Source organism: Megascapheus bottae, chromosome 16, assembly GCF_031878675.1.
Source record: "Megascapheus bottae isolate mThoBot1 chromosome 16, mThoBot2.hap1, whole genome shotgun sequence".
Lineage (NCBI taxonomy): Eukaryota > Metazoa > Chordata > Mammalia > Rodentia > Geomyidae > Megascapheus > Megascapheus bottae.
In genome coordinates, this window is record NC_143524.1 from 52458317 (window position 1) to 52485359 (window position 27043).

Sequence of the window (27043 nt, forward strand, 5' to 3'; positions counted from 1 at the left end):
GATCCTCTAGAGTTGTACTTGGTTATTTCCTGTACACAAGATTTTTTGCTAGACTTCCTTCCCATTTCTTCTCAGTATCTAGGGATGCTTAGCTTATAAAATTGTCTTGGAAACTGAGAGTAGCATTCCCCAAGTTCCACTGCACTTAAGAGCTGTCTAAGGAATGTGCCTGTAAAAGCCCAGATTCCTTGAAGCTACTCTCAGACAAAATGATTCCATGGTTCTGGGGTCATCTAAAGTACTTTACCTTGTGAGATCTGACATGAATAGTTTGCAGATTATACCTTGAACAGTCATGCATTTGAGATACCATGCATGAAATTCACAGGCTTACCTCTCCCTTTTTTTAATCTACTCTATTAGGCCCAACGCCTTGTACTCAGGTATAGAAGAGTACATGTCTTCATAGAAACCATGCCTAGAAGAAAGGCCTTGCACCACTGTTCTCATTTTCTCATTGCTTCTCCTTTGAAGCCAACTAACAAGCTTCAAAAAAGACTTATTTCACTTTGTTAGCTGGTGTATTACATATATATATATATATATATATATATATAAGTTCATTTGAAATAGAGAAGGGAAGGTGGAAAAATAAGATTGGGAAGGAGTTGGGGACAGAAAGGGGGAAAAATCATGAGAAGGGGGATCAATGTTTGAGAAGTAATGCACCTACTACCTGATTAATGTAGCTGTAATCCCTCTCTACATTACCCTGACAAATAAAATTTTAAAAAATAGCTTCACACTTTGGAATATTTTGGATTTCAGATTTTTATGATCAGGGATGGTTAAGATAAATAAATATTTTTAAAGAAAAAAACAAACTTCCCAGTGAGTAAGGAATTCTGTGTGGAACAACCAGAAAACTGCTCTACGTAGGATACCACAGGGGGAAAATGATGGAAGTAGGTCAGTGAATGTGTTAGTAGGTCAAGTTCTCTATTTTTAATGATTTTGAAAACTCATCTCAGGTTCAATAGAAGTGTTTCTTTTAAATTTCATAATACAATTGATGAAAGCATCACTAAAGTTGCAAGAAAATTTTCATCAATAGTTTCCATTTGCTTTTTTTCTGTCATTTCCAAGTCTTGAGAGAGAAATTTTAAGGACTAGGAGAACAGAGATTCTATCTTCTACATAAGTACTATTACAACTTGCTGAGAATGGGACTATTTAGAAGATTTGAAAAATATGGAACTATTAATTAGAGGAAAGCAAACACAAAAAATGGGTGGAAAAATCAGGTAATGAATCAGGACCCAGCTGTCTGTCTGTCTAGTGGCCCAGAGACTGGGTAGGGGTTGGGGAAGTACATTTAATATCTCCTTATAAATTACCATTTGTTATTTAGAATAATTCTGTCCATAAACTTTCTGGAATGATATGGTTCCTATCTGTACTATGAAATATGGTACCCATTAGCTAGATTTTCTCCTGAGCACTTTGAAATATAGCTAGGGCAACTGAAGAATTGAATTTGCATAATTTTAATAACCACAGAGGAGTAGTAGCTATTTTCTGGGAAAACAGGCATAGAAACTAGCATACCATATCAGATTAATTTATTAAGTGTGCTTAATTTGAATTGACCAGACCCTTTCCTTTACACATGCACAGTTTTAAAAATTTCATTTTATTGTTTTATTACTGTTTATGATTCTTTTTTAAAAGATGTTATTAACATTGATTTTTGCATTGTATTTCAGATGTCATGTTTAACAAACAAATATTCAAGAAGAGAATCATTATAGGCAATCACTGGCACATAGATTTCAGAACATAATTAAAATTAAGCTGAGGGTTTGTATATAATATTATTAATCGATGTAATAAAATATGTCTATAGAGTACATAGCCCATCATAGATTTTTATGTCTATGTAGTCTTTGAGTTTTTCTTTGGTTTATTCTCTTTTGCCTCTGTAATTGATTTCTATACCAATTTTCTTGTATATGAGCTCACCTGATTTGGGGAGGGGAAGGGAAAGCACAGAAAAGGAGGGACAAGGGGTGAACCAATTCAGTAAGCTTCACTAGACACTATGTTGCAAATGAACTATTTATCTTGGGTAGGGAGGATAGATGGGAGGGAGTGGATCATACTGTTCAAAAGGAAACATACTCATTACCTGACTCATTACCATATTCATTACAGCTACTTATGTAATTGTAACCTCTCTGTATATCACCTTTACAACAAAAATTTATACTTAGTTATCTTAAGGGTACAGGTACAAAAAGAAACAAAAATAAAAATAGGAAGAGCATTTTTTCATGGGTCAACCAATGTCAAGTTTTATGAACTGAGTATAATTAACCCAACATTCACAATTACAGCAAAACATAACAATAACAAGAAATGTAAAGAAATACACAATTCCTCTACAAATTCTAAGTTGTTTGGAGGAATGAATTTGTGGTTCCTGTGATTCTGGCATGCAGTAGTAATAAGTTTTAAGGGAGTTTTGTCAGTCAAAAGAGTAGAGCAAATGGATGAACAGGTGAGCAAATGAACTGAATGGCTTCCGGGGAATGCTGTATTCCTTACAGCTGCCATGGTCAAGTTTTACATTGCCATGAAACTGATGTACATTTTAATATGAATGAGTGAGAAAGGGGAGTTCTGTCAAAGGCAAGTCAAAGGTATTCTAGAAGAACACACACCAGGATCAAAACCAAAAAGGTTTTACCTCTTGAATAGGGCCTATCAAATTTTAGTTCCCTAAAGTTCTTTAAAAAGTTTAATCTAGTAGATTTTGGGTGAGACCTTAGAGTCTGTTGTTCACACACTCCTAGGTAATAATGCTGCTGCTAGGCCTTGGGGTATGAGCTAAGTAGCAGAAATATAGAGATGGTTCGGCAATATACCTGTTCTTACCTGAACTAGCTATGGTCCTTCATGCTCAGTTTGAGTTCAAGATTATTATATCATAAGAAGTTTTATTCAATCAAAGGTGGACATTATTCTTGTGTCAATCTTGTGATCAACATGGTTAAGGTTCTTCTACATAAAAGGAAATGTACTCATTGCAACTCTAGCAGAGCAAATATTATTGCCTTCTGTTTTACAGAAAACAAAAGAGATTTAGTTACATGATTTGATTCTGAAAACTCAGAGATGAACTTGGAATCCAGGTGTACATAAAGAAAGTCTATTCTCTCTCACTACCTATTCACGTTTCTCTTAGAGAGGTGTATCACTGAGGCAGCCTCACCTAGGAGTTTATCAGAAATGTAGTAAGAGAGGGGTGGATAGGAAAGAGAAGGATGAAAATGTTTAAAAGAATGGCATTGACCAAGATATATGATACTGGGGCAGGGAGTTTGGCCTACTGGTAGAGTGCTTGCCTAGCATGCATGAAGACCCGGGTTCGATTCCTCCGTACCACATACATAGAAAAAAGCTGGAAGTGGTGCTGAGGCTCAAGTGGTAGAGCTCTAGCCTTGAGAAAGTCCAAGGACAGTGCTCAGGCCCTGAGCTCAAGCCCAGGACTGGCAAAAAAAAGATATATGATACTCATAAACAGCTTTGTAAAATAGCAATTCCTTAATATTATAACTACATATGTATTAAAAAAATGTAGAGTGTAGGTTCTATCATGGGCCTACCTAGACTCAAGAATCAAAATCTCTTGCTTGGGTGCTGGCTCAAGAGGCTGAGATTTGAGGATCATGGTTGAAAGCCAACCCAGGCATGAAGGTCCATGCAACCCTTGTGTTCAATTTAACCACCATACAACTTTGAGTAGAGCTGTGCTTCAAAGTGGTAGAGGACTAAAAGCTTGAGCATAGAAACCAAGGAACAGTGCCCAGGCCCTGAGTTTAAGTTCCACAACTAACAAGAAAAAAAATCTCACCCCACTAAAAATGGCCAGAATATAAACAACAAGAGTTGCAGGCAGGAAGATGGGGACAAAGGAACCCGATTATACTGCTGTGGGAATGTAAACTGGTACAGTCACTGAGGAAGGTAAGTTTGGAGATTCTTCAAAAGCTAAACAGAGAATTACCAGTGACAACACTTTTGGGCATTTATCCAAGAGGTTATAAATCAGAATACAGTAAATTCACTTGCATATCTATATTCATTGCTGCATTATTCACTATAACCAAGTTAGGGAAACAGCCCAGATGCCCTTAAATGGACAAATAGATTAAGAAAGTATGATCTAAATAGAAATAGATATATAGAGAGATTTGGAAAAATTATGGTAAGTTGAAGTAAGTCATGCTCAGAGAGAGAAAAAAGGAATTTTTTCAGATGTGGAAACTAAGTATAATTTCTAAATATACATGTAAACATGTACAAGACCATATATGCAAACACATTAACTAAAGCATGGTGTATTGAGGAGAAGATTCCAATGGTATAACTGTGAACAACTAATTTACAGTTTAACAAAATCAATACCAGGAAGGTGAAATATGAGTTGCTGGAAGCAGGACGAAGTCAAGGTGATGGGGTAGGGGAGAAGGGCTGAGGAATATGGGAGGAAAGGCGGATGAATGTGACACAGTGCTTCATGTACATATGAGCAAATGGAAAGAGGTAATTTCAGGGGAAGGGTAGATTTGGAGAGAAGAAAAGAATAATGAAAGGAGCAAGATACACTGGACTTACAAACCCAAGTGTTGAGTTGAAACCTCCTTTATACAATTATGTAAAATTAATTTAAAATGAATAAATAAGTAGATTTGTTTAAATGAACAACTAACCCAAGGGATGACTCAAGGTTTAGTTTCTGCTATACTAATGGAAAAATAATGATATTGAAAAGAGAAAATAATTCGAATCTTAAGAAGATGACCAGGTAACTGGTAACCACATTTGCATTTAAAGAGAATCTTCTATCACTTGCCTTTTAGAGCAAAGTGTCAAGATGTATCTTCTGATTTTGACTGAGAAATGCATTTCCATTGAACCTGGAAGAAACATTGATAGCTTTGCCTCTATTGTTGAATTCTTATTGCCTCCCAGGCATAGTTTTGTCAATTTTCTTTTCCTGGCAGGTGAGAATTTTTCAGTTCTGGATAATATTATGTCAACACATAAAAATATCGATAATATAGTTTTAGCAGTATTCCTGGGACAAAAAAGAAAAAAATTGTTGAAGGGAAATATTTTACTATTATGAATCATTTCCAGGATGGTTTGAAGAAGGGAATGTACTTGTTTCTTTTCCTGTCCAATTAAAAGCAAACAACAGTATAAAGCAAGCTGTTGTGTGCAATGACTCAGAGAAATGAATGATTAACTGTCTGGCTCTCCCACCAAAGGACTGGTCATCTCATTTCTATAATACAGGAACTTTCTTCCCAGAGAGCTATAACTCTAATCTTCCAATGGCTGAAATCAATCAGATGTGTCATTTCAACATAGCAGAAAAACACCTGCCAATCTCAAGCCCACTCTCCTCTTAGCAAAGGAACTTCCTTGCTAATGCAATTGCTTCTCTGTTTTTGTGAACTCTGGACATCCTTTAGGTTCTCATTCTCTTCTCTTGCTTTCATTCCCTTTGCCAAAATTGCTTTGGGGCCATTTCCTTCAGATGGATCACAAGCTTATCTTCTGCACCAGAGCCACAGATACTGTTGATATCTACTAACCTAGTACATCAATATTTAAGATGACAATTTCTCTTAATATTGTAACATGTTTGCTTTCAAGCAATGGTGACCAAAATAAATTTATAGGTAGTTATTGGCAGTTACACTAAGTGGGCAATAAAATTAATGAGGACCCTCTCATATTCTTTGTAACACAATTCTTTATTTTTCTTCTACATTCCTCTCTATCTATATCCCTGAAGATTTTTAAAGCAACAATCCTGGAAGTTTGTCCTTCTCCCCACACACATTTCTGCACCTGAAAGCAAAGTGTATACTCCTATAATTGTCAAACCAGGTCACCCTGCTTTGTTCAGTCCCACTAGTAGATGAGTCTTTTTGAAGTGTACAAATCCTCATTTTATGTGCTTTTCCTGGTAGAAGGATATGTACAAATTATTGCTCCCTTTAGTTAAGGTCTTGGTGTGGTATATTACTTTATGCTTAAGGTGTTCTCCCCTCCCTCCACTCCAAGCTTGGCAGAATGACTTGTGGCCACTGAGTGTGAGCCAGTTTAACATGAGAAGAGGCTTTCTCTGTGCCTGAGTAATGTGATCTTGTGCTCTTGTACTTTGGAGAAGTACAAGAAAGTGTAACAGAGAAGGTATAACAGTTGTGGAAATCACTGGCCCCCTTCCTGTACTCCAGAATGGGCTATATGAAGCACACACTCCATTCAGCTTAATGTTTCTCAGCTTGAAGCAGCTGCAGTAGCCAATCAAGAAATATGTGTAGAAGAGCTAGATGCTTAGATGCCATAGGCTACTGATTGTATGATTGTTCATTATACTCCAAACTTTTGCTATTACCTTGGGTATCCATAAATGGCAGAACAATGTTTGCTAGTTAATAGTTTAACTAGAACAACTATCTATAAATCAGAGGTTTGCATTCATTATACTCCATGAGAATTAAAGCTTATGATTGTCAGGTATACTACTCCTGCAGTATGCTTTGTGAAAATAGGCCAGAAAATTACCAAACTTGGAAATGAATGAAGACTAGAAAAGGGATATTAGAGATGGCTGGAGGGGAAGAGGTTTTTTTATTTTTTATTTTTTTAGAATTTACCTGATTAACTTATTTTTAGGAAGCAGAGAAAATGAGGTTTGCTTAGACAGTGTTCAGTAGAGAAGTCTTGACATTTCTACTGGAGAGAATAATGTGTTGAGGAGGAAGGTGTGTGTTAATTGGTTGCAGAGTTCCAGAAAGGTGATATGTTACCATTTGATTAGTCAACCTTCAGTGACCTGATGCACAGGTCAAAAGCAGGCTGTACTCACTCTCAGTTCTTGACATGAAACAATATTCTTTATATAATAAATACGAATTTAAAGACTGAGTAATAATGAACACTGAGAATTTTTAAATAGAAAGCTGATGTAATTTTAATTTCAATTTAGTAGAAATGCTTTGCAGGAGAGGCTGGACAATGATCCATGAAAGATCTCAGCCAACCCTAAGATATCATGGCACTGTCTATAACTGAGTTTGTTTGAGGCAAACAGTGAGGAGAGTAAGGGGAAGCACAGAAATGATGGAAGAAAGGGTAAACAAATTCAATAGTGATGCTCACTAGATAGATACTATATTAGAAATGAACTGTACAACTCGGGGGTGGGAAGATGCTCAGGAGGGGAGAAACTGGATGACAATGAGAGAGAGGGGTAACACTGTTCAAAAACAAATGTACTCATTGCCTGACTTAGATAACTAACCCCTCTGTACATCACCTTTATAGTAAATTACTTTTTAAAAGAATCTCAGTGACCTCATCATTAATGGCAGGACTTAATATCTCTTAATGAACTTCCTAAAAAACAGATACCATTTTAAATATTTTCTGCACATTTATTAGACATTTATATAAAATTTTTCTTTGGCCCTTAGACATTTCCTTTTGTTATTCAATTGTCCTCTCCATGCCAAGATACCATTTCCATAAGAAGCATTTATATCTAAAATCCAGTTTTCTAATCAGCAAAATTAGTACATTGACTTGTAATGAAATTATTTTGGGGGACGATTTTAATATACAAGTTCAAATTTGTCACTCAGGTAATATTTTTAAGGAGGAAATGTTCTTATGCAATATGACTAAAATGCCCTGGAGAGCTCTGAAATTATTTTTTCATTAGATAGAGCTGAAATTATGTGAACAAGTAGAACATGAGAAAGAAAAGAGGAAAACAAAGTATAGAGCACGGGGGAAGGAAAAAATAGAAAATAGACTGTCAAAGGAACAGTGATTTGTTCAAGGTTACCCAGTAAGTCAGGAGAAAAGGGAGAGCTGGAAGTATATCAAGAAACAAAGCACAGCTAACTTTAACAGCATGCTCTAAATCTGCCAGCCAAGTGCTAATGGCTCACACCTGTAATACCAGCTACTCAGGAGGCTGAGATCTGAGGATCAGGGTATGAAGTCTGAGAAAAAAAGCCACAAGACTTTTATCTCCAATTACTCACCCAAAACATCCAAACATCCAGAAGCAGAAGTGTGGTTCAAGTGGTAGAGTACGAGCCTTACATGAAATAGCTAAGGGTGAGTCCCCCAGCCCTGAATTCAAGCCCCAGTATCCACACACACACACACACACACACACACACACACCATAAATTGCTATCCACCAGCATGATTTTATATACAAAAATCTCACTTACTGTCATTAAAACCTCTAAGTAGGTATTATAATTTCTGCTCTATAGATTAACACAAGTCCAGAAAAATAAAAGGAATTCATAAAAACTGGGATATTTATACCATGCCACACTGCTCATCATACATCTGTCAAGATCTAACTCTTCAGTATGCAAAACTTGGGAATCAAACTGAAATACAACAATGACCTTTGGGAAAATGGAAACTGTGACTAATTTTCTATATGAGCGTTTTTCTTTAACTAAAAAGTTGGAAAACCAACGAGGAATATCTAAAACGCTTAGACTTTATTGATAAGTGAACTCTACATGGGAGCATCTGATAGTACATCTATGAGACTGTCATCAAGATTAAAAAAAAATAGTCCATAACAGGAAGTGGTCCTATTTGCAAAATCAAGCCTCTGGGCTCATCTGCCACATCAAGGGTTATGGTAAAGACATTTAGTTTGGATTTCAAAACTCCTTAATTTATATGTGTTCCTATTCTGAGGATGCTGAAGTCTCTGGGACAACATTTCTCCCATCTAAATCTACATATAGCATGGGAGCAAGTAAGTGTACATTTTCCTCAAGCCAAAAAAGCAAAATGAAGGGAAGAGCCTTGATATCCACATGTCTTTACATTCCATAGTCAGGCTGTCTGCACTGAACTTCGGACTCTATTTTATATTTTGCCAGTCCTGGGCTGAGCTCAGGGCCTCAGCACTGTCCTTGGACTTTCTCAAGGCTAGAACTCTACCACTTGAGCCTCAGCAACACTTTTGTTTTTTTTCTATGTATATGGTACTGAGGAATCAAGCCTAGGTCTTAGTGCATGCGAAGGCAAGCACTCTACCACAAGGCCAAACTCCTGGCCTCCGAACTCTACTTTTGACTGTGAGTCCTGAGAAAGTTACTTAAGCTCTTCAATTTTAACAATTAATTGTTAAAATAGAGAGAATAAAATCTGTCTTACAGAATTGCTATGAGGACTAATAGAAATAATATTTGATAAGGAAAATCAGAATAGGAACAATGTAGGTTCTATGTATGTGTGTATGTGTGTGTGTGCGTGTGTGTGCTTTGCCAGTCCTGGGGCTTGAACTCAGGACCTGGGCACTGTCCTTGAGCTTTCTCAAGGTGAGCACTCTACCACTTGATACACAGCACCACTTCCAGCTTTTTCTGTGTATATGGAACTGAGGAATTGAACCCCGCCTTCATGCTAGGCCAGCACTCTACCACTAGGCCACATTCTTGATACTCTTCGTGTTTTAATACATTGGTGTGTATTACTTACAAAGCTGAGATTACTTGATTTCTTCCAGTAAGTTTTACCCCACTCACTGGAAAAAATCTGCAGTGATCTAGTTCAGTAGTTCAGGTGATTCAGCATTAAGGTCAAGCTTTCTGTTCATCCTGCCCTCACCTTGTGTCCCAGTTTGGTGACTTGTTCCTGTAATCAAGACCCAAACATCCACTCTAGTTCTAGCGCTCTGCTTCCTTGTGGCTAGTCCTGTTTGGGGGTCTCAGTTATTTCCTAGGCTGCTAGTGGATGAGGCACAAGTTGTTGGACATATGTTAGCTGAAAACTAGTTGCCTGCATTTAGAAACTGCATCCAATTTTTATGTAGACATAAAGATTCAAGTGTATAAATTCTCCTGAAAAATGGATGCTTTGGAAACCTGGCCCCAAGTGACTGCTATCCCTGTTGGAGGCCACATGTTTTCTATTTTTTTGGAGCCCTGCTCTGCCTACTTGATTTGGTGCATGTTATTTGCTTGATGACCACAGTCATTGAGTGTAAATTTGTCAGTGGTCAGCTAGGCCATACTTAGTATTCTAAGTACTCCATGAACTTACACGCTTCTTCACAGGTCAGGAATCTGTTTTCACGAATCCAGATATCTCATTATACACAGATATACTCTACCATCAAAAAGTACTCTGATTCTTATAATCCACCAAATATTTACTTGCTACTTACATTCTATGCTGTATAGACAACGATCTAAGTACTTTAGTAATAACCCAGCAACCATTTATGCGTATCATAGAATTTTTTGCCTTCCAATGGGCCATCTAGCAAACTAATATTATTTGAGCATAACTATGCACACTCTCTCTCTCTCTCTCTCTCTCTCTCTCTCTCTCTCTCTCTCTCTCTCTCTCTCTCTCTCTCTCTGTGTCTCTGTCTCTCTGTCCTGGGGCTTGAACTCTGGGCCTCGGCGCTGTTCCTGAGCTCTTCAGCTCAAGGGTAGCACTCTATCACTTTGATCCACAGAGCTACTTCTGGTTTGTGGGTAATTGGACATAAAAGTCTCACAAACTTTCATGTCCGGGCTGGCTTTGAACTACGATCCTCAGATCTCAGCTTCCTGAGTAGCTAAGATTACAGGCATGAGCTACCACTGGTACCTGACTTTAATTTCATTTTATAAAATTATCTACATTGGGTTGAACTCTCTATAGAATTTTAGAAGCAACCAATTATTTTGTCATAGTTTATGAAGAAAAGCTTAATAAAAATATTACTTACATAAGGAATTGTGTCCAAAGTATCAGTGTTGACAATTATAGGAGCAGGACTGGCCTAAAATAAAAGAAATAGAAAAACATAAATAACAATTCAAAGACACTCTTAAGTTACTCAACAGAGAATGCAGGCACTATTCCCATTGTTGGGAAATTAAATAAAATGGCTCAGGGTTCCATTCCTTCCCACCTTCAAATATGTATCTATAACAATACTCCATAATGAGATAAAATGCACATAGACTATAGAATCATTTTCTATAATATTGTTTGCAAAAATATAAGAAGTGAGGATTTTTTTCTGGATTTGAGGTAAAGATTTCTATTAAATTGGGTGACAACTAGATTCTCTAACACTTATTTTAAAAATGGGCTTGCTAAAGAAATTTGATTTTTTTTCCCTCGGGGAAGCAAAATTAAACCCAAACCAGTATTTACTGCTATTTTCTTTAAATTGTCTTTTGAAAGTATGTTGTATTCAATGGAGTTTCAATTATCACATGAGAGTGATGCATGAAAATATCAGAATGAAACCCCTTTCTGCAATTAATATATGCTAATGAAAAGGAGAAAAAAGTTTAAGTATCAACATTTTATTGTGTGTTTATTATTCATTGAGTATCAGATCTTGTTTAAAATTTATATGTAGATTCTTATTGTATACATTATAAATCTGAAAATCAGAAATTATTCATAGATGGTGGAAAATTATATCATATGCTAAACTTATTTTTGCAAAAAAAGTTTATGTAATCTGTAGTTGTTCCCTTTAATGCTTAGTAGTAGTCTTTGTAAAAGTGATATAGGAATGCTACAAGCCATGCCATTATAATATGAGATTACAATCTCCATTGGTTTCACCAATCTGACTTCATGAATATTGAGTAGAATTATCTTTTCTATTTCCCAGAATTTTCACAGCAACCTTCTCTTCATTCCCAAAAGAATCTTTAATCTCCTTCCCAAATTACTGATTTCATTTAGATAGAGGAAATACTCTTATCGTGATAAATCGAGATCTGTCATTTGCAATGAGGTATTCTGGCAAGTGCTCAAATTTTGGGACATTTCATTAGTTGTGCCCTCTGGAGTTAACAGAGTTAACAGCTTTTTAATGTCTGTGCCTGTGGAATCCTAATTGAATGATTCAAAAGGAAAAAAAAGGCAATCCAGCAGGTTTCACAAAATAAAATTGTGAATCTTCACTCAAACTCCTGGGAATATGAAACATAAACCTGGTGTCCATATTTACATAGTAGGTCAACTAGATGCTCATGGTATATTCATAATTATCAATGGGAAGTACTTTGTGGGTAAACAGGGATTTTGATTGCCACCTACCCCTCCCACACACATACTTAGAGGCATTTGGTGTAGGAAGATATCTATGAGGCATAGTCAGAAGACCTGTCCTCAAAGCTGGTTCATTAATTACCTGGTTACATAATTCAGGGTCTTAGTAACTTTTTAGAAAGGATAGATCCTCTAAGCTCCTCTAACTTTTTCTTTTTTTAATAATGGAAATAATAATTATCTCCAAACAATGTTGAAGATAAAATGAGGTGCTAGGTTTGAATGCGTTTTGTAAACTAATTTTCAGGATTAGTGCTGAAAATTCTAAGCATCCCTAAAGACTAGTAGAAAAATATACTCTTAGGCCAGGTGCCAGTGGCTCACGCCAATAATCCTAGGCACTCAGAAAGCTGAGATCTGAGGATTGTAATTTAAAACCAGCCTGGGCATGAAAGTCCATGAGACTCTTATCTCCAATTAACCACCAGAAAACCAGAAGTGTCGCTGTGGCTCAATGGTAGAATGCTACCATTCTACAGGGGACAAGCCTAGAGTTCAAGCCCCATAACCAAAAAAAAAAAAATTATCTTAGTTTGTCAGCTAGACCACACAATATTCACAATATTCAATATTATCCTAATGCCTCCAATTGCTCTTAAGCGGTCTAGGGGTTGACGGGAGCCTGTAGTAATAACAGTGTTAAAATTAAATAAATATACATAAAATGTATATATACATACATAATCATTTAACCATCAAGAAACCCCATCAACAAGGTATTATTAGTACTTTCCTCATGCTATAGATGAGCTATTTATTTATTTATCCAATTTTGCTGACACTCTTTTATATTATTTGGTTCCTATAGCTCATACAAAATGACTATGTCTCATAATATGACCACACTGAAAATTCTCCAAGTGTTCTATACAATATTCCTATTTCTCTGCATATTTAATGGGGCTTTGATTAATAAATATATATTGAATGGATTAGGGACATTGCCTTTTATTCATTTAGAGTACCTTAATTTGTTATAGAAATATTTTCATGCATAGGTTTTTCTTGGAAATACTAGTAAAACTTTCCTGTTTATTCTGTTATTTCTCATTTCCCATAAAGAAATTTAGTCATTTCATTAAGACTTTATGCTTAACACCTTACAAAGTTTATATTCTCTAGAATTCTCCACAAAATTGGAATACACAGAAGTAAGTTAATAAATCAGCAGGAACTATTGATAAAATGTAACTGGAAAATACAAATAAGGATAAAAAGGAAAATGATATTTATTACAAGCTGAATGCCACAATTCAAAGATGATCCATAATCACTTACAATACAATATCAACATCAGATTATTTTATCACCCTACTATTATTTAGTAGCTGGGTGCTGGTGGCTCAGGCCTGTAATCTTGAGACTGAAAGCTGGGGATCAAGATTCAAAGCCAGCCTAGTCAGAAAAGTCCATGAGACTCCTATCTACAAATAATTACAGAAAAAGCTAGAAGTAGTAGAGCACTGGCCTAGTGAAAAAGGAGCTTAGGTTCAGTGCATAGGCTGAGTTGAAGCCCCAGGACTGGCAAAAAAAAAATGTGGATTTTATAAAACAATAATTCACAAGTTCATAGTTGAAGGATCTTTCAGTCTATAATGTAAGATCTAGGTTAAAAGAATGTGGGTCTAATGGAAGCTCCCTTGATCCTTTCAAGCGTTAAAAACACTAAACATAAGCAACAAATAATATTGAATTTCCCAAAGTCAATGCAAATGCAAGAATAGGCAAGGTGGAGTATAGGAACACACGGCCATGTACAGTTGGCATTGGCCTGCTCTGGTGTAAACTAGGAAGAGATGCTGTGGTGGGCTCTTCTGAGACACATTCTACTTTGCTGTTTTTCTGTACCAGGACCTCTGAAGATCTTTTACTGCATGACTCAGCCATATTCCAGACTGACTGAACAGATGTTCTTAAGTCCCTCAGTGGCACATATATAAGCAAAGAATAGAAATCCAGTTCGGTGCCAATGGCTTATCCCAAGCTACATGGGAGGTTAAGAAGCAGAAACTGAAGTTCAAAGCCAATATAGGTAGAAAAGTTGGTATGATTCCATCCTCAAAATAACCAGAAAAGTCTATGACTCAAATGGTAGAGCACTAGCCATGAAAAGAAGCTAAGTAAACAGAAAGCCCTGAGTTCAAAGCACATTACTGCTACCCTCCCCCCCCCCCAAAAAAAAAGCACCACTCTAATGTGACAGGAAGAATGGAATAAGTTTGGAACATAATCCATGAATGAGCTCTTCTCACCAGCTAGTGAGACTGTCCGAAGCTCCTTATGTTCAGTTTGCCTTTTGTTTCTTCTGTTCACTTTTGCAGTTATCAGAGATCAGGGCTTATGTGTCCTAGGTTTGCTTTCTGAGTCTTAAAAACCAATTATTTTGCTACTTTCATGGTTTCCTCCTGGTTTTATTCTCCACCTCACCTCAGATATCCTTTTTCATTGAGCCCCTAAATTAAAGTGGTGACTCAGTAGATTCTAACCCTTCCTTATGCTCCACTCACTGAAAAGAGATGCATAACAAATCTGCAAAAGAGAAATCTTTTAATCAAAGAATTCAAGGCTTGCCTTTATGTAAATCTTAGGCAGGCATTTCTTAAACTATAAAGGATTAAGGAAAAAAGCAGTCTTTCATTGGTAACCCAAACAATAAGAAGCAAGTGGTTTTCCTTTCATATTACATTCTCTTCCATGTAGAAAAATCCAGATGTAACATAAAACTAATCACAGAGTAGCAAGAGGAAAGCAGAAAGCATACTAGCAAGAATTAAGTTATTAAAGTTATTCATGAAATCCAGCTACCATTCTACATAGGATTTGCAAATGTTCTTAGATTATGTTAGTAACTTTGCTTAGAATAGTCCAAGATAACCTTCTATTGTTTATCACCAAGAGAATGTGCTTCATAATGAATTGGACATAAAGAATATAGCATTTTAAAAGAATTCATTGGTCCTAATCATTGGTTCTGACTATACCTTCACATTTACTAAGCACTAGGTCTGGGAGCTGATATTCTCAGCCCAAGAATCAGTGAAGCAGCCTTCTCTAGCAAAGTGCTGGCAAGGGCATATAGTGGATGAGTACCAGGACCCTGGGAAGTACAGGCTAACACAGAAAAACTAAATCTAATCTTGAGTTTAAACTTTCAAAAAGCAATATAGACAGAGAATCCAATAGCTCATTGAGTGACTAGTTAAAGTAATAACATGAATGGTTAAATTTACACTTAGAAATCATTGAGGGATTTCAACTGACCTAGAACATACAAGGAGAGGCAGGAGGCAGTTGTCAGCAAGCCAAATTAGACAAAAAAGCAAAATTAAGGCAAGTATGATACATAAATAACTTTTGTAGCCTGGTACCTAATTAGCTCATCTCAGTCTAATCGGGAGATACTCTTAAGCGGATGTTCATTTGTGTATTTATGGGAAATAGGCACTAAAACAACTCTTGTAAATATCATGGTATGATCATTTGAAACAAAAAAGGCTTCAAGTTTTAAAATAAGTCTACTGTGTGTGTGTGTTGTGTGTGTGTGTGTGTGTGTGTGTGTGTGTGTGTGTGTGTGTGTGTGTATGAAAAGAATGAGAGCGTTCTTTATATTGTCAATGATGAAGATCCCAGAATCTTAAGTTATATATTAGATAACTTAAGCAAGCTGCTACAAGATGCCATATTAATCATGCTAGCATACATGTAGTTTGACAGTTCAAAGCAAAGGCAGCTATCAGGGTGAGTTCCAATTAGACCACAGCCTAATGGCAAACAGGAAAGCAGAATATTAGTGGTACATCTGTAGACTCCATCAGATCTGAACTGGGACTGCAGTATTAAATACTGAATAAGATATGCCAAGAGTTTAACTCAAATTACTATATTTTGTGTTCACTTTTCTTCGGCCCCTCCCTCAGACTGGCCTTTTTCCGGACATAAAAATGCAGCCCAGTGAGCTATAAATAAGACATCCAGAATATATAGAGAGCATAAGAAATTAAACCCTTACAGAAAAAACAGCCCAATTAGCAAATAGACACAAGAGCTAAATAAATACTTCTCAGAGGAAGAAGTAAAAATGGCTAACAGGCATAAGAAAAAGTTCAACATTCATGGGTATAAATGAAATGCAAATCAAAACAACACTGAGATTCCATATCATCTCAGTTAGAATGGCTATTATCAAGAATACAAATAATATTTTTAAATTGCTATGTTGAATGGCAACTCCTTTATATAATTTAAATATATTTTAAAAATTAAAATGCAAAAAAAATGCTTCATCGAGTGAAGGAAAGATTTTCTCTATTTCTTGAATTGTACTCTTTTGTACTTTCTGTTGGGATAGAAACTCTATTCATCCTCCCTCCCCATATGTTGGGATGAGATCGTTCATCCCAAAGTATAATCAGAAGCCTATTCCTATTGATTTACCAGGGACCTACAACTACTAGTAATTGAAAGTTTCATGTACGATGTCCTAATCATACCAAGATCCCCGAATGAGACATTAACTAACTTAGTGATGAAACTGGGATGGAGTTTCTCATGCCTATAATCTTAGCTACTTAGGAGGCTGAGATATGAGGATTGTTGTTGTTGGAATCTAGTTTGCTGAAGAAACTCCATGAGACTCTTATCTCCAATTAATCAACCACAAAGCTAGAATTTGAGTTGTGGCTCAAGCTGTAAAGGACTAGCCTCAAGCAAAAAGATCAGGGATAGTATCCAGGTTCTGAGTTCACTCTCAAGAACAATATACACACACAAGTGGATAGATAACAAAATGAATATGAACTTAATTAGCACTTTGTTTATACAAATTAACTTAATTCATCCTCACACAACTGTATGAAAGAAGAACTAGTACTCTCAATACGGGCAAGAAAATGGGAGTTTAAATAACTTTGAATTTACATAGCTGATAAATAGATCTTAGCACCCAAAAATGAATCCAAATTCACAATGTATTGCTGCTAGGGATGAAATCAAACTTTACTAGATCTCTTATTTTTTTCTATTGATCATCGATTTACAGTCAACTTAAACCAAACTGGTTACTTAGGACAACCCTAGGTAATCTAAGACCCTCCTCGCCTTACTGTGGTCTGGTTCCTGAGACCCAGTACATGCTGTGAGTTGATCTGCAGGAGGCAGATATCAAAGAAAGGTCTCTGTCCCAGGCACAGCAAAGCTTAATGAATCCTTTATGAATTCTCCCAAAGACACTATCTGGTATGACTAATCAGTGTCAGAAAGATTATTGCATGAAAGAGAAGAACAAAAGAAAACACAATGATTCCAGAATTAAACAAATTTAAAGCTGAAATCTGAATGAACACTTAATTCCACTCTTTCACTTCACAAATAGGAAAATGAAGGAGGAGGAGAGTGTCATGACCTAATTATCACAACTAAGGTGGGAATAACAATGAAAGCAACAATGGTGGACTTTTAAGCCTCATAGTTTTATTATATTCCAGTGACACTGAAACTTCACGATATATCAATGTAAGAATTTAATTTTTACAATGTTCTTCAGAAAACCTCCATGTTAATCCTAAAATAAAGTCAGAGGTCTGGGTGCTAACCCAGACCTAGTGGCTCATGCCTATAATCCTAGCTGTTTAGAAGGCTGAGATCTGTGGATCATGGTTCAAAGCCAGCCTTGGCAGGAAAGTCCATGAGACTATTATCTCCAATTAACCTCCAAAAAGCTGAAAGTGGAACTGTAGTTCAAGAAGTAGAACACAAGCCTTGAGTAACAAAAACTAAGGAGCTGCACTTACACTCTGAGTTCAGACCCCAGTACCAGCAGCAGAAAATAAATAAAAAGGAGACAGGAAAGGAGAAATAGGGGAAAAGAATAATGGAAGGAAAGGGGCACAAAATGATTGAAATCACTTGTCTAAGGTCACAAATCTAAAATGCTTCAACTAGATTTTAGCCCCAGAACCCATGAGTTTTTACCTTTTTCTTTCCCTTTTCTTTCTTTCTTTCTTTTTTTTTTTCTTTCAGGCAAGCAGAGTGAAATTGGCCTGAAAAGTGATGAGTTTCTCTTCTCCAGTCTGAAGAGAAATTTCTCATTGTACTGACTCAGATTCAATTCCCTAGTTCTCACAGGGTTTCTAGGTCCCTTTATATCTTGCAAACCCCCACTTTAAAATAAATGGGACAATGCTATTTTCTATTTAACCTATTTCCTCAATAAGTTTGGTGGAGATACAATGCATATGAAGCAAAAGATAGGTCTATAAATGTAAAGTCGTTTATTACTGGGTTGATTGCTTCTCTGTATATAAAAAAATAAAACAAAAAACAAAATAATTTTCTTGTGGTCCCTCTCAACCAGCCCAGCTGCTTGCCCATGGTTGCTAAACTCATCAGTTACCTTGTCCTTTCACCCTAACCTTCAGTAAAGACAAGGACCGTGTTCACTGAGGCAGGACCGTGGGTGGGAATACTGCAGGAATGTGGAGAGCCAGGATTCACTCCAAGTTGGTGGCTATGGCAGCCTGTTTCCAGAGAACCTCTTTGGAAGAAGGTAAGATCTTCCCCTTCCATGAATAAAATATGTGGATGATCCCAGAAAACAGGATGAATGAATAGCATTCTCTGGTTTTGACTTGAACTTCATAAAACTGCTTACTGGAATTCTCTTAATGATGAAGATAGTATTAGACTTATTTTATAGGTAAGGAATTGACCTTAATGAAGTTGCCTAAGGTGTAGATGGCTGTAGCAGGACCAAGATGTCACACTTCTGTCTCATTTCAAATTGAGAACTCATAACTAAAAGTCATAACCATAACTCATAACCTCATAATATTTGCATCTGCTACTTGATAGCTATCTAAGAAGTCTGTTCTACCCAACAAAGATTCATTGATGCCCCCAAAAATGCATTTAAAAATTTAACCCTTTGGGTAAAGTGCTTCTGTCCATCTGTAGTCTACCCTCATTTTAAATGCAAGCTAAGTGATCTTGGATTAAAGCTCAGAGATGAAGTATTTGTTTAGCATGTTCAAGGCTCTAAGTTATACCATCAGCAGTGCAAACTAAACAAAATATGAAAAAACACAAGTATTGCCATGTTTTCAGAAAGTGGATTGCATTGTGAAGATCTTAGTGCAAGTTGGTCATCAATACTTCAGTACCAAAAAAATGGGGTGTCTTAGAAAATGAGGCAATCATGAAGTCTAAATGAGTTCCCTATATCTATATATTTTCTCTAGAATCAGTCTCACTTGGACTAGTATAGAAATAGAACTTATTTGAACTAGGGGTTATAAAAGCTTCATCTTGTACCCTTACCACAATAACATAATGCTTAACTAAATGTTTGCAGATAATTGATAATTACAATCGATAACAACAATGGCATTGCTTTTGTGTGGGTCCTGTGGCTTGAACTCAGAGTCTAAGTGCTGTCCCTGAGCTTGTGTGCTCAAGTCCAGCACTCTACCACTTGCGCTACAGCTCCATTTCTGGCTATTTTTGGTGTTTAACTGGAGATGAAAGTCTCATGAGCTTTCCTGCCCAGGGTGGCATTGAACCCATGATCCTCAGATCTTACCCTTTGAGTAGCTAGGATACAGGCATGTACCACAAGTGTTCAGCATACCAATAACATTTTTAACTAGCATTTTTTGTCTTTTGGGGTACTGTAGATTGAACACAGGACGGAGGACATTGCACTTGCTAGGCAAGTACTTTGCCATTGCACTGCAGCCCAAATAGCACATTTGTTTGTTTGTTTATTTATTTATTTATTTTTGTGGGTCATGGGGCTTGAGTGTTGTCCCTGGGATCTTCAGCTCAAGGCTACTGCCCTATCCCTTGAGCCCAACTTCCCATTTTCTAGTGATTAATTGGAGATAAGAGTCTTTCAGTATTTAGTGCCTGGGCTAGCTTTGAACCACGATCCTCAGATCTCAGCCTCCTGAGAAGCTAGGATTACAGGCATGAGCCACCATGCCTACCTCCCAATTAGCACTTTTATAACTTGTAAATTGTATTCATTGAATTCCAACATGAAGTGGGAACTGAATTAATACTGCTTAACAAAGTGCCCACTACGTGTCTGGAAACTACAGTATGTAAACATTTTACAATAGCCCTTTGGAATTGGTAGTATATAGTTTCAAGGAGACTAAAACTGAGGAAAAACTGAATGTGCAGAATGCTTAAAGTTCAGTAGGGTACTGAGGATGCTTGATCCAATTCTCCACACTACCAATTTCTTTCTGCTAAAGACATGATGCCTTTCCATAAATCTGTTTCTCACTTTATCTCTTCAGCTAAGTACATTAACTTTTACCTTGATTTTTGAAGTATTTGCAAAAAATTAAGAGTAGAGAAACACCCAGAACAATTGAAGCACAATTATAGTGTGAGACTGTCAAAGAGTTTTTCCACATCAATAGAGCTATGCAATGCATATTGGAGTACATAACTGTTTTGTTTTGGAAATTCTTTTTATTTAGATCTGTATTTTGCTGTGTTTGGTCAAAACCGTATGTAATAAATCAACAAATAAGGCTGGCTTACAATTCTTATATTTTATTGTTTATTCTTTACAAAGCCCCTGAGGGATTGGCACAGATTTCCCTGTCTGAAGATAATCAGAGGCCCACAGTGATTCACTGAACTTACAGAAGTCAGACACTTAGAGCAAAGTTGGATATCAAATCCAGGTTTTAGACTCCTGGCTCTTTACAATGAAGCCATGTTACCTCAAATCCGTGGATTCAATGAGCCCTCACAAATCTGTTTTATTCAGTTGTTCTCTGAAGATCTCCTGAAAATTGAAGCCATTAGCTTAAATCTCAGATGTGGTTCAGAGAATCTGTCTCTTTCCACAATAACCACACCTACTTAATTCACTGATTCACTCCATGTGGTGCTATTCCTGGAAAGATTCAAGTGGATACCATCTGCTTTTTGTCGCTAGGATACCAAAGAGCTATAATCTTGGCAGTTGCATTGTCAAGATTTAGGTACTGGAATTCTCAGGAAGCTGTCAAAACATGGCTCTTCTGTTGCAAATTTATCAGGGCCTTGCACACAAATAAGAAATGGTTGCTATTTAGTTGCCTTTCCTGTTGTTCTTTTCTTCCAATAGGTTAGCCAATTCTCACTATACTTTTCCTTTTTCCACAATTCTGAATCATGCATGGTCCCACTCTTATCAACTAAACAAATTATATCTGTCTGACAAGAAATATCTAAATTTCAAGGTCACCTGCAAAACTCCTAGTATCAGAAGTCAATCCAACACTTCAGCTACCCATTCCATCACATACATTTTAAAGTACCGATTTTAAAGTATCTATGCATGGTGAATTATAAATATTGAGAACATTAAATTCAATGGAAACATTTAGAATTTCTAAGAAACATTTCTTTCTGTTCTAGTAGGTGTTGGTAGCTAATTGGATCATATGTGGCATTCATAGCTAGTTGGTGAAACTGTAATCCATGTTGAGGATAGGATGTTTGTCTCTCACTTCAACAGCCACTCCAGTTGTAGTTCTAACAATGCTTGGGAAGCAATGTACAGACATGGCTTTTAATTTAATTGTAGATCTTTCGCTCTAAACTATGATTTGTAAATTTAAAAAATACTAGAGGCAAACAAACAAACAAACAAAACTAGAAGTAGAAAAACTTTCTTGTAGATACAGAGATAGGACAGTGACTTGTACCACAACTCGTCTCAAGTTATTGTATAAATTAACCAGTGAAGCTGAAGCTCATTCATTTGATTCTAGCTCTGTGATCTTGCCTTGTCACCACTGTGTGTGTCACAAGGAAGACAGCTTCAGGCAGTGCTCCTTGCCCTACGTTATAACTCTCACCATAGATTTCAAAAGCAGTTGGTGGATGTGAGGAAGCATGGAGTTAGGGGGAAAAGTTAAGCATTCAACAATTATGAAAAAGCAAAATGCCATGTACAGAATATAGTGAACTTTGTAGACGAATGAGATAGGTCACCAAACTAGAAACTTCCTTGAAGTGAATTGTATTTTAATTATATAAGTATCGATTTCTCATATAAAATAATATTTTCAGTTATTTACAATCACTTCAGCAGCTCAGCAATCAACTCCAGGTAGCCACTATAGATCCCACATAGCTTTTTGCCTAGCTATCCAAAGTCTGGCCCACTATCTTCCGTGAAGTAATCACACCACAGTTAAGGAATGAGATCCCTTGTATAAAGATAGTTGACTGAAATCCAGATTTCAGTTTTATACCCAATAGGTTCAGTACTTCATAACTCTCTGGAGCCTTTCCATTCACTTCAATATCTAGGAAAAAAACATGATACAGATGACCTCAAGAATCCATGGCACATCAAAGATTTGACTGAACTCATTATGCATTGCACATTGCTGGGAAGTACTGGGGTAATATGTCAGAAATGCAATAAATTTTTCCTTCAGGGAAATGACTCCCTTGGCTTTTACCATTCAGACTCATTTGTTTAAAGAAAGCCAAATTGAAATAAAGAAAGAAAACTTACATTAAATAAAAATCAATGATATAAAACTGGTTTCTAATAAATTAGCTCAAGGATATATTCTGACATGCCTTACCTATGGCACCTCTAAAATCTATTTAGGATCTCTTGGTCTGTCTTCTTAGGCTGCATACAAATTAACTTTCTGGCTTCAGGAAATAGAGGGGCTGAGATTCAGGTCAGTAGTGGAGCAAATTCTATGCATGTTCAAAACACTATGTTTGTAAGTTAGGTCCGAGGTACTTTATTTTCTTTGAGGCATTGCAAAAGGAGTTGCTTTCCTGATTGTTGCCTCATTCCTCTCACTGTTGGTATACAGAAAGGCAGTTGATTTTCAAGGGTTAATTTTATACCCTGCTACATATTAAGTGAAGTAAGCCAGACTCAAAGGAACATAGGCCCAACAGTCTCCTTCATTTGTCATAATCAGTAGAAACCTTGGGCTCTCCTAGCAGAGATTTACAATAGAACAAAATCTAGAGACATAAGGCCAAATAGTATGACACTAAATATAAGGACCTCCAGGATAAGGAAACACAAGCCATATAATGAGTGATTGTTGTCCTTATGTACTATGTTATCTTTCATCTCTTTTGCTGTCCCTTGGTTATCTCATATTGTTACAATATTTCATCTTGTTATCTGTTATATTTTCTATGTACTTAATTGGTTATTTGAAATTGGATAGGGAAGGGGGGAAATCAAATGTGTGGGGGAAGGGTGGGAGGGAAATGGGGATCAAGACATGAGAAAGAGTATCAATGTTTATGAAGTTATGCACCTTCTATCTGGTGAATATAATGTAACCCTTCTATTAATCACAATAAAAATTAATAAAAAAAACTATGTTTGGTCCTCACCACCACATGCACACACACACACACACACACACACACACACACACACACACACACGGGAATAATGAATAAGAAGTTCATATAATCAACAATCTTCTTAATTAAATATCCAAAAGACTTAAAATGAAGCAGGGAATTATCACCAAACTCTTGCTTCTATCCTTTCTTTCCCCATTATTCAAAGTTTAACTGTGTGTGTGGGGGGGGGGAATCTCCTTTCTTTTCCACTACTCAATATCAGTTTTTAGTTTTGTGGGTGGTGGGGCTAGAATTGGGCCTGGGCAATGTCCCTGAGCTCTTCAGCTCAATGCTACTGCCCTACCCTTGAGTCACAGCCCCACTTTTTGTTTCTAGAGGTTAATTGGAGATAAGAGTCTCACATCCTTTTGTGCATAGGCTAGCTTTGAACCTTGATCCTCAGAACTCAGCCTCCTGAGTAGCTAGGATTACAGGCGTGAGCTACCTGGCTCATTATCATTTTGATAGAAAATCATAAATTTATGTTTGAAAATTGTAGGTGAAGATTGGTCTTGAAAGATTCCATATCTTAGAATATGTATTTTGTGTAAGAGACCAAGAAGAATTATGCATTCACTCACTGTGTAATTACTATCAACCTATTATGTGTTCCTGTCTATAGTCTGTGAGATGTTCCAAGACTTGCCTTTGAAAAATGTCATGGTTGTAAGAGGAACAAGATGGAGAACATTTTTAGTTGTGTTTTCATGGTAGCAACTCAGATTCTAATGATCTTTTCTCTCAGTTTTCCTTGAGAATGAATTATTAGAATACTTTCAAGGAAGAAAAACAAAGGGAAAATAATAAGACAAAGAGAACTCAATGCACTAGAAAAGCAGACGTTTACTAAAGTTAATGACATTTTCTGGTGTCAAAATATTCTGAGATGTGTTTATAAATTGTCATAAAATGAACTCTTTGTTCCACAAGCCAAGTGCCCACAAATCTGTGGTTCTGAAATACCAACCAGTTCCTAGCCCCACAGCTGTATTAGCTTCTCAGTGTCCAATGACTTTAACATTATCCATTATCCAATGAAAAGGGGGGGTCCTGATTATTATTATTATTATTATTATTTTCCATTAGCCAAGGCTAATGTTCTAGTGATATAACAATGAGTTTCAAGGTAAATAACTAAGATGATCTATTTTCTGCTATTGTGAGCTAGAGGAGAAACAGGAAAACAGCATGCAAAAAATTGAGAGGAAGAGAAAGAGGACAGAGGGAAATTGTTCTCTGATGCATAGAGGCTCTGTCACAAGTTAGAGAGATGGGCTTGGTGGTTCATCACCTGAGGTTTGCTTCTCTGAGTGGTCAGAGTGCTTTGTCCACTGCATTTTCAGCCTCTCACACATGAGAAATTACATTTGGTTTTCTAAGCATTTCCTTAACAAAGTGGAAAGGAGGTAAATTCTATATGTGTATCACATTTGTGTGCATCTCATGACTTCTTAGCTCTGTAACTCAACAGCAATGATGCTTTTACCTTATGGTTTTATGTGAGAGGATGAGCACTTCACAGCTTTGAATTTTCAGGCAGCAGAGAAAACTTTTAGGACTGTGCAATGATCTTGTCCAGGTCATGTAACTCTCTATGTCTCTTTTATAATGTTACACCCAACTTAAGTAAGGATTGTACAATTTGTAGTTTCAATGTAAAATTTCAAAACCACCAATAGAGCAATAAAAGGAACTAGAATTTTAACTGTCTTATTAATAATGTTATCTTTCTATGATTTTACTTAATTTGTTTAATAATTTGAAGTTTCAATTCTTCTGTAAGTAGAATTTTTTGCATTTTAGCAAATCTCATGTAGTTTGATAAGAAAATACGTGCACATGCTTTGCAACTCGGAAAAGTATACATTCGGAGTTATAGTCCTGTGGCATATACATAGAAATCTCAGTTACACAGGAGGCTAGATGTTGAGTCCAGGTGTAAATGTCTGTAAGATTCCATCTCTAATTAGCAAGTAAAAAGCCAGGCTAGAGAAAGGCTCAAGAGGTCAAACCATAATGCAGCTCTGAGTCCTTACAAATTACTAAAACTCTGAAGCAAAATGTACACTAGATTGAGACTTTAATACTGTGTTTATGTCTCAGGGATGAGGAAACTTTATTTTATCTAGGTCTAGGTAGATATTTGTAAAATATCTTCTGAAGCCTATACAAAATAATCATAAAAACAGAAGGCCATAGGTAGCATATGAGAAGCATATAGAAGCATATGTGTTTTTCCTGTCATGTACCAAATGCTTTCACACAGTTCATATGGCCTGTGGGCTAGGCACTCCCCACCCCCGATTCATTCTGGCATTTCAATCTTCTGAACTTTAATTTTTACATAAATGCCACAGGGATAATTCAAACTGGTTTTGTTACCTTGCAAAGTTATAATGAAAAATATTCTAGTTTATATTGCTTTGAAAAATTACAGCAAGAAAATAAATACAATTCAGACAGAGATGGAGTAGTGTTAGCTTAGCAGCAGCAACATAACAGTACAAGTAATGGTAGAGTATAATTTTAAATCTATTCACAAGATGAAAATTAGAAATTTCATTGTCTTTAAGCATTTTCCCACAAAGTTAAATAAAATTCCTAAATGAAGTTGAAGAGCATAATATACCTAGTATAAAAGGCTCGTTAAAGGTTTTAAGATTTGGATCTATGTAATGGTTTCTAATTTTGTTTTACTACATAGAAGACAGCTATTATTATCATCTCTGAAGAAGTTAATTTTCTTTTTTGTAAGAAATAATTTGGTGTCCTATTTTTCAATTTGCAGAGTGGACAAATAGGTGAGGAAACTGGGAATGGCAAAGGCTGAATTTATTCTATATAAATACCTCATAGCTTTGCCAATACCTTTCTTGATGGGTCCACACCAACATTGTACCATGAGCAATCCTGGGACATAGGGGAGACTTTCCATGCTTGCTGTTATCTTTCGTGAACACCAAATGTGTATGCAACCAGCCGTATACACAATGCAGCTTGCATGCTGGAAGAAGATAACATGGCAGGCTCTAGTTTTTGGCAGGGAGAAGGAAGGTCAAACACAAAATTGTCATCTCCATTCCATTGTAGCATTGTCTCCAAATGTTTCAACATTGTCAAGTGGTTGAATTTACCCAAGTTACTTTGAGTATTTCCCAACTTCCTTAAATTGCATGTCTTCAGAGGACATCAAATATATATATATATATATACATACATACATACATACATACATACATATGTGTATATATATATGTTTACTAAGAGAAATTCCATGAATAGCCTTGCTTATATTCTTCAGAGGGAAATAGATTAGAAATTAGGGTACTACTAGTGGGATATGCAGGGAAATAAAGAGGAATAAAGTAGAGAAATGAATCCAACATGACGGAAGATGATACGCTGAGTAATATTTAGAATCCAGGAAGGACAATACACACTGGAACACCATGAACTAGGACTGAAAGTCGCCACTGCACAAATGCTATTTAGAGCTGACCTCAGCAGG

General features: G+C 36.4%; 1 protein-coding gene across 21 annotated transcripts in view; it reads right to left on the reverse strand.

Annotated features, from left to right (window-relative positions):
• Dlg2 (discs large MAGUK scaffold protein 2) overlaps window positions 1-27043 on the reverse strand; it is a 1918473-nt gene that overhangs the window by 689230 nt on the left and 1202200 nt on the right. For all 21 annotated transcript variants that reach the window (XM_090348516.1, XM_090348525.1, XM_090348524.1 and 18 more), the window contains one exon: window positions 10787-10840. In XM_090348516.1, coding sequence (XP_090204642.1) covers window positions 10787-10840 — 54 coding nt within the window. The remainder of the gene's footprint in view (window positions 1-10786; window positions 10841-27043) is intronic.